This window comes from Puntigrus tetrazona, unplaced genomic scaffold (assembly GCF_018831695.1).
Source record: "Puntigrus tetrazona isolate hp1 unplaced genomic scaffold, ASM1883169v1 S000000148, whole genome shotgun sequence".
Classification (NCBI taxonomy): domain Eukaryota; kingdom Metazoa; phylum Chordata; class Actinopteri; order Cypriniformes; family Cyprinidae; genus Puntigrus; species Puntigrus tetrazona.
This window is the reverse complement of record NW_025047824.1, coordinates 2,503,797-2,516,719: the sequence shown is the minus strand read 5'-3', so window position 1 is coordinate 2,516,719 and position 12,923 is coordinate 2,503,797. Positions and strand designations below refer to the sequence as shown.

The 12,923-nt window shown below is 37.1% G+C and overlaps 1 protein-coding gene across 4 annotated transcripts in view; it reads right to left on the bottom strand.

Annotated features, from left to right (window-relative positions):
• ghrhrl (growth hormone releasing hormone receptor, like) overlaps window positions 1-12,366 on the bottom strand; it is a 29,396-nt gene extending 17,030 nt beyond the window's left edge. For 2 of the 4 annotated variants that reach the window (XM_043230102.1, XM_043230103.1), the window contains exons 1-3: window positions 12,169-12,366; window positions 1,517-1,625; window positions 46-153 (exon numbers count right to left, since the gene is read on the bottom strand). In XM_043230102.1, the coding sequence (XP_043086037.1) occupies window positions 46-153; window positions 1,517-1,625; window positions 12,169-12,321 (370 nt within the window). In that variant the 5' untranslated portion in view covers window positions 12,322-12,366. The remainder of the gene's footprint in view (window positions 1-45; window positions 154-1,516; window positions 1,626-12,168) is intronic. The other 2 variants (XM_043230104.1, XM_043230105.1) reach the window with 1 other exon arrangement.
• Window positions 12,367-12,923: the final 557 nt, after the last annotated feature.

Here is a 12,923-nt window from a genome sequence, read left to right as displayed (position 1 = left end):
ATTTTTAACTTCGGTTTTGAATCACGCACAGGATTGATGTCGCACCTGTGTTGTTCTTGAAGATAGAGAAAACAGCGGGGCATGGCAAGTGGACCATCTCACCCACTGCAGCTCTGGGCCAACACACTACAGCATCCCATACTGGCAGACAACCTACACACACACACACACACACACACACACACACACACACACACACACACACACAGAGAGAGAGAGAGAGAACATGTGTTAATCCACGCACTCAAGCACCAAACCTCAAGAAAACAATGTATTCGAAAGTCTTTTCGTGACACATAACAGCTAGAGTTTGCTCTGTGAACGTCCAGATTGTCATGTTGGATCAGCACAAGTACATCTGTGAATGCGAATCTCTGCCAAACACAACTTCGCTACTGGGATCCACTGGGAAGCGGAAAAGCCAGGCGCTGCATTACAATGAGTGTGATCTCGTATAAACTCTGATCTCTGAATGTCGCCGCCGACAGATTATGGCACCGATGAATGCTATGCAGATGTCATTTATTTTAAATAACATCTCAAGGGTTTGTGGCCTGTTTTAGCGTAAATAAAAAAAAAGTTTAAAAGTCAGAAAGTTAAAACACCTGAGAGGGGAAATTACAGATGCTGTTATGGTTTAAACAATGTGTTTTAAGCTGAACGTTTTTAGTACATCAAGTCTGAGGTCGGTCTTTGAAAGACTTTTGAACAAAGAACGAAAAATTCATTCATTCGATCAAAAGTGACTGTAAAAATATTAGTAAAATAAAGATTTGTTTCAAATCTGCTGTCCTTATGAACTTTCTATTGATCAAAGAACTCTGTATCGTGGTTTCCGCATAAAAATATGAAGCACCGCAACGGATTCCAACATTGATTATAATAATAAATGCTTTTTAAGCAGTAAATCAGCGTATTAGTATTCATTCTGACGGATCGTGTGACGCTGAAGAAAAATCAGCATTGTATCGCAGGATTAAATTACATTTTAAAAATATATTCAAATAGACTACAGTTCTTTTAAACTGAAATAATATTTCATAATATTTTGCATATTTGTGATCAAACAAAATGCAACCTCAGCGAAAATGAGGGACTTTTTTCAAAATCATAAAAAATTTTTAGGCCTGTTTTCACAAACAGGCTTTAGCCTATGGCATTTTTTTTTTTTTTTTTTTTACTGGTTGGAGGCAAAACATAGGCCCTGATATCTTTCAGTTGAAACAGCTCAGACTTCATTTTTAGGCTAGGCTAAAGCCTTGTCTGTGAAAGCGAGGGTACATTGCACCAATTTTAAACGGCCATGTAATTTAGCCCTGTATAACACGGAGACACGTTTCAGCGCATATTGAGACCTCTGGCTTTTAATGGCAGAAATTTAGCGTCTAAAACACCGAGAAGCAACAAAAGTCTCCATTCGCTCTCAGTTGAAACTCGGTGCTGTTTTGCAAGCATCTCACACGCTGTGGGTAAAAACCCTTTCAACATCTCATCAGGAGCTTCTGCCTATTTCTACCTGAAAAGCTGCTGAGGTTCCCAAGATCTGTGATCTCTCTGAGACACCGCTGTTCATCTCTTGCCAGCTGAAAGATATACTCACACTCGGGATGCAAACTAGACAACACCTGCGGGGAGAGAAAATTAAATGAGTGAGTGATGCATAAAAATGCAGGTCTGCCGTGTAACACAACACTTAAAGATCCCACTTCAGACACTCGTGTTGTAAAAAAAAAAAAAAAAAAAATTACAATCAATTGCGGATGCAATCCTGACCCACTTTCCAGACGCAGAGAGAGCACATGCTTGCGTACGTGCGAGGTAAAACAGATTGAAATGGTAATAACAGCACAGAAAAGCATTACTTCTGATTGCATTAGCACAAAGGTGAAATTGCTTCTTTTCAGTGGATAGTCATTGTGCCATATTGAGGTTGTTGAAAAGAAATCATTAGATATGCAATTTTTAAAAAAATACACCGTGTTGCATTTCAAATCAATGTTTCTTTTGTAGTTGCCTTTAATGAAGTAGCCCTCGTCCGTTTCAACATACCGGACAAACATATATATACATATGCATGCATTAACTTAACATTAATCACGGCGTCGATTCTGAGTGATTGTCTCCAATCAAACACTTCCGTGAGAATCTATGCAGTTTAAGAGTTAAAATAAAGTTGTTACGCGCTCTAGCAGCTTTTGAAAGCAATCGCAATCAAAGACTCATGGGTTACTCTCAGAAAGTGCTGCCTGCTGGAAATGTAAAGGGAAATTTGTATTATTGTTCAAAAAGGTTTAAGAGGCCAGTATTGCAGCACCTCGGGTTCAGAGTAACACACGTCCAGATATTACAGGAGCAGCGTAGGGAGATCCCGATTTAAGAAATACAGCTTTTTCATAAACTCTTAAAGCTCAGTTGCACAGTAAACGTGCGACTAATAGTTCATAGTAATCGGTTGCTGAAATGATGAATGAAATATATATATACTGTACATACATGCATACACACACACACATATATATATATATATATATATATATATATATATATATATATATATATATATATATATATATATATATATATAGTTTACTGAATTACTGTTGAATAAAAGTAGAAATTCTTTATTATATCTTTCAAAAACGAGACTCAAACTTGAACAGCAGTGTATTCACATCAACAGTAAGCCATCGGCGCACAAATAGAAACATAAATGGCACCATTTCCTGAGAATTACTCCCATATAACATTTACTTTGATAGAAGTTTCTGCCAATAACACTCTGAAAAGTTCAAAAAATATTATTATACACAAGAGAAGGTAAGAGTTCAACACTATGCTCTTCACAGGCCGCTCGATAAGGCTGGTTGTACGTGTCTTTAGAGGAAAATCATCTCCAAAGCGGTCACGTCTCTCTACAAGGGAGAGCTTTCATTGAATGAAAAATACAGGTCAGTGGCTGGGTATTGTTCATTAAAAGATTTCTTCAAAAACACTGAGCCGTTCAAGAATAAAAACAAGTCTACAGAGAAGGCAGACAATGTATGTGTGTGTGTGTGTGTGTGTGTGTGTGTGTTTGCTCTGCGTGAGGTTCTTTAGCCTCATACAACACCTCTATCTCATTCTAATCATCTCCTATGTACTGCTCTTTCTCTACATTTATCTCTCTTTATCTTTTTAATCCTCAGTCCTCAGAGATGCAGGAAGACTGATATTATCACTTGCCATTTTTAGTGTCTTAAGAAAAAAAAATACAGCAAAACAAACAGGAAAACATATGTGTGTGTGTGTGTGTATATATATATATATATATATATATATATATATATATTTTTTTTTTTTTTTTTCTCCTGCAAATCACTATAGGGTTATTATAGAAAATTTTAATATTTTATTCTAACATAAAGTTTATATTAATTTAGATCAAAATACTTGAAAATATATTATAAAGTCAATGTATTATATTATATTAGAAATACTGGAAATGTACTTGACTAAAAATAAAAATAAAATCAAAACTATCTAATCTAATAATTAAAAAACAAATGCCAAAAAATAACAGAATTAATAAAATACTGAAACGTAAACAATAAAATGTGTTCAAAATAAAAACTGAATATTATGACCAATAAATATGCATTCAGTTATTCAGCAGGACACATAAAATTGTTTAAAGGCGTCAGAAAAGACATTTTAAATGTTATTAAAATTTGTTATTTAAATCTGATTTTCATTTCAAAGGAATGCTTTTGAACTTTCTAATAATCAAAGAATCCTGAAAATGTGGTTTCCACAAATATATCAAGCACACAATGAACCATTTTTATCATTGATAATATGCAGAAATGTTTTACTGAGCAGCAAATTAGAATATTAGAATGATTTCGGATGGATCACGTGACTGAAAATTCAGCTTTGCATCACTGGAATAAATTACATTTTAAAATATTTTTAAATAGAAAACATTATGTTAGACTTCTTTCAAAAACATCTTTATCTTGACCCGTAATATATCTAAAGAGAGAGAGAACAAAAGAGGCAGAGGAACTGCGAGCTGATGGAAATGATTATAAAAATGAAGGAAGAGTCTTGAGAGGTCTTCCAGAGATGACAGCTTTGGAGAGCCGTCGAAAGGTGACTTTCCTCCAAGAGTTCATTCTGTCCCGCTTTGAACCAAAGTACTAGCACTTAGGATCAAAACAGTCTAAGAAAACCAGCGGCTAATAAATCGAATTCTTCTATTCATCTCACACGATGAAAAACTACGGAGAGCCCTTCAAAACGATTCAAACCAGAGAGAGATTAAATGGAATTTAGGACATTTGTCTTAGCCACCACTTCAAGAAGCCAAAAAACAGCATTGCGTTATCTAGTTAATGGTCATTTGTCTCATGTTAGTAGAATACTGAATTACCTGAGTTATCCTGCAATATGGCTTATTTTTGCAGGCCAACCCAAAAGTTTGCATCACCCTTGTTCCCAAATTGGATTGTTCCATTAGCTTCTGGATTATTGCGGAAAATAATACGCAAAGAACTTCTCCAAAACCCCATTATTAAAAACCATTGACTATAAGACAATACAGCTCTGAAATGCTGGTCTCGTGGTTTTGGACTACAAAAATACGCCTTTGTGTGGTTGCTTTTGGCATTATCCAGAACCCAAATGAAAATATGCCATGCATCCATATCATTACCATCATCAGCAGCAATAAACACTAGTAGAATATTTGACGAAACTCGACGAACTCTCGAACAATCTTCTCAGGTCAGGTGTGTGACCTCACCAGATATTTTCCTGCATTCTCTGCTAGTAGAGAGAAAAGGTGAGAATAAAGCAGAAACACAATGTACTATTAGCGCGTTTGAAAGCAGGTCAAGCTCAGCTCACTATCCTCACAGCATCACCTCTTTAGTTTCACCGAGCTGTCCAAACTCTGCTCTGATAGCGGTAATCCCGACAGAGCTCTGGGAGCATTTATGCTATTTTTAGAAAGCAAGACTAGAAACATCCCAAAACGTCCTGGACTTGAATTGAGTTTTGTGAGGAAGGCCTTCCCTGGGTGCTTTTATATGGGTGTTACTTCAAGTTGTTTCTTCAAGGTTACGTTATCTTGGGAAACAGCAGAATTGGGTTGCTATATGGGTGAAACTCATGAATGCTGTCAAAAAGGGAAATCAAAAAGGATCACATTTTATGTTGAGAACCTATTTTTTCAGCTATATATATACACACACATATACAGGGGTTGGACAATGAAAGTGAAACGCCTGGTTTTAGACCACAATAATTCATTAGTGTGGTGTAGGGCCTCCTTTTGCGGCCAATACAGCATCAGTTAGTCTTGGGAATGACAGATACAAGTCCTGCACAGTGTCTAGAGGGATTTTGAGCCATTCTTCTTGCACAATAGTGGCCAGGTCACACGTGATGCAGGTGGAGGAAAACGTATCCCGACCCGCTCCTCCAAAACACCCCAAAGTGGCTCAATAACATTTTTATAATATAATATATTATGTGGTGACTGTGCAGGCCGTGGGAGATGTTCAACTTCACTTTCATGTTCGTCAAACTGCTCTGCTGTGCGTATCGGTGCATTATCATCCTCGTACGAGGCACCGCCTTCAGGGTGTAAAGTTTGAATCTTTGGTTGCATGCGGTCCCAGCACACATCTAGCACAAGTACTGGGCCTTGCTTTACTCTGGGCATGCAAGAGTCTGGGTGGTACGCTTCTTTGGGGCTTCTCCACACCGTAACTCTCCAGGATGTGGGAAAGACAGTGAAGGTGGACTCATCAGAGAACAATACATGTTTCACATTGATCACAGCCCAAGATTTCGGCTGCTGGCACCATTGAAACCGACGTTTGGCATCGGCAAAGGCATCGGCCGTGTATATTGATACTGCGGAGCTCCTGACGGACCGTTCGGTGGAAACAGGACGGTTGAGGTGCACGTTTAATTCTGCAGTGAGTTGGGCAGCTGTGGTTTTATGTTTTTTGGATACACCCGGACATCCCTTTCAGACAGCTTTCACGGTTACATTACCCTGGATACCGTGGCTCTTGATAAATCACGAAGGCTTGCTGTCTGGGTCACAGATGCGCCAGCAAGACGTGCACCAACAACCTCTTTTGAACTCACCCATGTCGTGTGCATTGCAATATTTTAAGCAAAGCTGTGCTTTTATGCTGCTAATTAAACCTTCACAGTCTGCTCTTACTGGTGGAATGTGCAGTCGATGAAGATTGGCCACCAGGCTGGTCGAATTTAGCCATGAAACATCCAACACTGAATTTGCCAGTGTTTGAGTTTCATTGTATATATATATATATATATATATAGTGCTTTCAACATTCAGTTAATACACTAAATACACTGATTAATACATTTTATATGGTTTGACCCCAGCTTCTTGCCGTCATTGCAGCACAGAAGTTTCTCCGTGTGACAAGGGTACAATGAACCAGTGTTGCCATGGTCACGGTTTTCCGCAAAGTTTGGCTATTTTACAGATTTAAATTGCAGAGGGTTACGGTTTCCGTGTATATAGACAAATAAAAATGCAAACAGATCCTTTTACTAATGTGCATTATACTCAGAATGTATAACAGTTACCTGGCAACTTAAGAACGGGGAGGAGGCTTATATAACATCACGAACAATGCGAGTTTCAGACAGAGCTTACACGTTAAGGCTTTAACACAGCAGAAATAAACACAACAACCACTACCGATTATAATAAACACAACAACCACTATTGTAATTAACATGCGATTACCGTAGGATATGGTTTTCTTGAGATTTGGATTGCGTTACGCGTGTTTTACAACGTTACAGCTACAATGAATTTGTGCAGCGATACAAAAAAAGCTATAAAATCGCTAATTTGAACAAAAGTTAACGACCAAACGCCACACGTGATCACAAAACGGGGTTATTACAAACACTTGATGCTGGTTTAAAGTGAGTTTTGAGTAAAAGTGCACTATTAATGCATTCATAATCTATTTTGTATGTAATTATTTCTAAAATATAGAAACATTAACGTATTAAGGTTTTGATTACAATTTGTTCTGCTCATGTTTCTCATGTCCAGTGGCATATGTCTGAGACATTTCTTTTTAATAGTCATATGCGCAGTATCATGCCTTTGACCGTAAATACGCATGAGCATAATCGATCAAACCTTGTCCAAGATGTTGCTCGTAAAACGTTACAGCAGTAAACCAATCAGTGCCGACTCTGGGCCTGTAAAGTATTTCTAATATATTAGTCAGAGTTGATTTGTAAATAAGCAGCATATTTAAGGTCTCTCTCCATTCATGAAGTCTCACGCCCTCTTCATTACACAAAAGAAATATTTGCGCCTACCCCCAGGTTCGGCGCTCATTTACATCTAATATTAGAGGCTGCTAAACTTGACCTGGATGCTCGGCCGTGTTCAAAGCCGCAATCGGTTTGATTAGTGTAAAAAGGATAGAAGAGTGCCGGTGCTTTTGTCGCTAATGCTTTTGATTCTGTGAACATCAAATAAAAAGAGAGTCCATTAATGCATTCATGCGGTTACTATGACATCACTCACATTTGAATTCCGTGGATTTCAGAGCAGCACCCTGCGGATATTTTACCCAACACGCTCTTCCATCTGCGGTTTTGTTTCTTTCTTCTTGCTATTAAAGAACACATTTCGTTAAAACGCTCAAAAATGGGCTTTTAGACCTCACAACTCAAAATTGTTTTTCATTGGCCCAATTGAATTTATGCACAATGTTTCTGTTGGGACAACTATAAATAAATTCAATTAAGCCAATGGGAAAAAATTAAATGCAACAAATTTGTTTTTTTTGTTTTCAGCTTATTATATACACATTAAAGAAGTCTCTTCTTCTCACCAAGGTTGCATTCATTTGATTAACCAAAAAAAAACGGCAATATTGTGAGACATTATTACAATTCAGAATAACCGTATTCTATATTTTTAAAAATGTAATTCGCATACTTTTTACAATTTTCAACATCATTAGTCCAGTCTTGGCCGCCTCGTGATCCTTCAGAAATATGCTGATTTGCTGCTCAAGAAATATTTATTATTATTAATGTTGAAAGTTTTGAAAAGTGCATCAGTTTAAGGTTTAAAGCAGTTATTATAAAGTGTTATTTTGGTATCACTGAGATATGATTATTGGTAATACTATAAATTGTAATTTTGTTGTGTGTTATATATAAACTACATTTATATGTCATTTGTTATTTTAGTAATTCAAATTCAATTCAGAAATGTTTCCATTAAATCTTATTTTATTTCAGTTAATGTACGGAAAAACGTATCATTTTGACTCATTCGATGTATTGTTGACTACTGCTACAAATACACACCTATACATACATCGTATGGGTCAGTATCAATTGTTCTTTAATGCCAAAAATTCTTAGGAAGATCATATTTTATGAAAATATTTCCTACCATAAATATTTCAAAACCAATTAGTAATATGCTGAGAATTGCACCTTCACTTTCTAGATGTTCAAACAGTGGTATCTGCCAAATATTGTCCAATACTAACAAACCATACATCAACGGAAAACGTTTTTTTGCAACACAATCCAACTGCAGCTGCTACTAAAAATGGCGATAAAATGTTGCCAAAATATTGTGCTAAATTAAAAATTCAAATTTGTACACAAAAATGTACAAAAAAGCAACAATTTTGAAATACGGTGAAGGTTGAATTTTGTTTATTTTTTATCTCGTTGTTCCTATCAATTTTGCTAGAATGTGATCGAACAGTTTAAAACAGCTGACGTGAACTCATCACTCACCATATCCTCAATTGCGACGGAGCATAAAACAATTTTTCATACGCTTTTCCCAAAAAGAGTTCAAAGGGTCACTAATGACTCATTTGGCCATCTTCATGTCTGGGATAAGTTGAGACACCAATCTGAGAAACGTTTCGGTAACATTTCCCCAACCCGGTATGTGCGTTTTCTACCAGCTGCCCAAGACTGCCACCGGTGAAAGACAAGAAACGCCCCTGGCTATATTTAGAAACGCATCTCGCGTTACGAATGCGACAAATGATCTGAAAATGCCACACCGCCGATTCCATTGATGAATTCCAAAGGGCTGAGATGTTAATGCACTTCGGCAAAGAAAACGCTTATTTGTACAGGCACTCCAAAAAAAACCCCCACCTGCGCCACATCAAACCGCCCGTCTCGCTTACGGAGAGCTCTATTATACCGTGCGTCCTCCCTGGAGAACATTAATCTCCATTCTACAGGACAGCACGCACATCCATTAACTGCCCCGTTTCCAAGAAGGGTCCCCCAGTTCAGTTCGCAGATGGCGCCTGTGCCTCCGTATTTACTTCAGATGGAGGTTTTCGCTGCGCAGTCGCCAAGGAAATGGGCGCACAAGTGCACAACCAAGCGCGCCAGAGGAAAGTTGAGTGCTTGCTTATTTTCTGACGGCGAGAGGCCATTTCAAAGCCTTCCGCCGGTGACGAAACTCACATTCACACCTGCATTTACCAGCTGCCGCGGGAGACGTAATGGATCATTCAGAAACCGTCCCAACGCAGACACCCTTTCTCGAGGGGAGGTTAAATCAGACACGTGTCTGAAAATCTCGTTTTTTTTTCACTCGCTTTCAAACTCAAGCGAGAGTTTGGCACTCCACTCCCTTGGAAACCGCGAATAGCATCCTCTGAGCTCAACCTCAGATAGCCACCTCGACATCTGACGCGCCGCGATTTCTGTTTTCCATCAGGGGGGTTTAGAGCGGCTAAAACACACGGATAAAGAGGAAGATCATTAGCGGCCACAGGTGGGGGAAAAAGGATACATTTTATGGCTATTATGAATACCTCCAAAACACATTTAACAATGATACTTTACACAAGGTCACGCAGGATGTAACAAGGCCCGTCTGCTTTCTCTGCAGCCCTGCTTCGGAAAACATTTTTCCAATCATTTTCTTAAAAAAAAAAAAGGCTTCATTATTAAAGCACTGTAGCTTTCTCAAACCTACAAAGCAACTCTCAAGGGTCTGGAACAACATGAGGACATTTTGATGGACGTCAATGGAGGAGAGGCTTCGTTAATGTGCAACGCATCTCACACGATGCAATCAAACAATACTTTTGGATTGCGATTTTATCGTAAAAAAAGATGCTTTTTTTACGAGACTTTTTGTGACAGTGTGCATTCAGCTTGGAGCACTTCTCATTCGTTCCTATAGTAAGTACCCAAGTTCCTGTAGGTGTCATACAACTCTTGACTGAAAATCTGTCATGTTTAGGCTGTAACGTGATTGTTATTAATGCACACGTGGTCCAAGGTAGCTTTAATAGGGAATTACACCGATCTGTTGTTTTTACAAGAAAACAAACGTTTGGAAGACATTAAACATGCAGTATTATTGCAACAATTTTTGCTTTTCCAAGTCACCTCCAGCTAATAAATAAAGTATATGAGCAATGCTGATAAAATGTGATTAAAAAAGTGTTTGTATATAAACAAATCGTTACGATTGCTTGTTGTCCAGCAGTGTATTTGATTTCTAAGGCAATTGAAAGCTAGAAATCCGAGATTAAAGTAAAAATTTTATAAAGTAAAAATTAAAGTCAATCAAATGTTTTTATACAGTAAGATTGTTAATGTTTTTCAAAGAAATTATTTGATTCAAAGTAGGCCTACATCAAACCAATAAAACTGAAATATTTTTACTATTTAAAAAAATTGTTTTCTATTTGAATATATTTTGAATAACGTCCCCCATTGGGATTTCAAAGCTAAAACTGTAGCATCAATAATCCAGTCACACAATCTTTCAGAAATCATATTCTGCTCAAAAAGCATTTATTATTATGATGTTAAAAATAACCGAGCACAATTTCTTCAGGTTTCTTCGATGAATAGAAAGTTCATAAGAACGCCATTTATCTGAAGTATATATTTTTTCTAACTTTTATCACTTCTGATCCATTTAAACCATCAATATAACAATAGTACTAATTTCAAAAATTTCTTCAGCATTTTAGTTTTACATAGTAAAAATATTTCTATGCAAATAGTTCTTTAAAAAATAAAACATGAAAAAAATCTTACTGTTCTGTTATATATATTACAATTACAGAAATGTTATTTTGCAATGTAATGTAATATATATATATATATATATATATATATACACACATATATATACATACATATATACATACATATATACATATATATATATATATATATATATATATATATATATATATATATATATATACATATATATATATATATATATATATATATATATATATATATATATATATATATATATATATATATATATATATATATATATATATATATATATATATGGTTTTGGGTTTTTTTTAAGGTCCCCTTCACTTCTGAAATGATGGCCACGCCCCTGATTTTACTCCTTGTGTTTGAAACCAATCTCTACAGTTTTTGTGCAGAAATGAACAGTCGTGGCATTTAATGGCACACACTCACAACTAGATTGAATCCCATCTTGAACGCTATGGCTTAAAAGAACTTCGACAAACCGACAGAAATGTCGCAAACGTCCCCAGCATCCCACAGACCTACCACTAAAACAATTGCAATGGAAATGCTTTTCGTTGCAGACTGTTTCGATTACAACAGTGGGCAGCAGAACCATGCATTCTAATAATTCTAATAATTCACAAAATAATGAATTATTATACATAGAGATATATCAGACGACCTGCTGACAGAAAAGTCCAGCACGTGAAACGATTGAGGCTTTTTGATTGTCTAGGTATTCTCTTTTTCCATGTGTAGAGGAACAGGTGTGAGGAAAACCACTCACTCCACCTCTGAAGCAGAGCATCATCTGGTGAGCAAACGTGCACTAATTAATTAACAGCACACTGATTGCGCTCACGGAGCCCGAAACGGCATTTCGCAAAACAGTAAAAAAACGAACACAGGAGATACAGACAAAACAGTCTTCATGTCTAGCGCGTGAAGCAATTAAATAAGCTTGACGGACAACAAACAACCGGTTAAAAAGTACGTCCCAGTTCTGAAGGTGGCTCTCGCGCAGACGTGCATCGTGAAAAGTGCATTCCGCGATCGTAAACGGGCGAATAAGCGCGTGAGGCGGCGAGTACTCACAGTTGTAAAAGACGACAACCACAGGATCCCGCGAGCCCACGAGCGCATGTCTCCGGTCGCGTCCGCGGCGCGCGCTGACAGCGGCGGTCGGATCAAACGCTTTATAGACTGAACCTGACCAATCAGGGAGGGGAGAGAGCGCGCATCATTCATAATCCCGCGCGAGGCGCGATGAAAGCGGACAGGCGAAAACACTCCTAACATGCGAATCTTAAAAAGTTCACGCGCAGATAATTTCATGTTTAGGTGTAGCGCGTGTGTTTTGTTTATTTATTTATTTTTTTTAAATGGAAGCTTGTTTTAACTGCTGGAGGAAAAATACATGAATAAATACACTACTCATTTTTTTTTAATCTCGCACATTTTAGCAATTCACTTTAAGCACACTAAAAATACACAAAAAAGTAAAAAAAAAAAAAAAAAAAAAAAAGCAAAATAAAAAAAATTTGCAAAATAAAAATACAAATAAAAAGGTCTGAATTGTGAGATAAAACGTCGGACTTTTTGGTAAATAAAAAACGTTTGCACGTTCAAATCAATAGCATTTTTGAAAAATATTAAACGTGGCGTACTTACATGAGATGCATTCACGAAATATGGTTTTATTCTGTGTGGAGAAGGTCGCCCCCTCACGTCGACATCACATGACCAGCGACGTCACGTAGGGACGATCTCTATAGAGATCTAATGAGCAACTCGTATCACCTTTTCAATACATACGAAAGTCTCTATTAGGCTTATTCATATAAACCGTA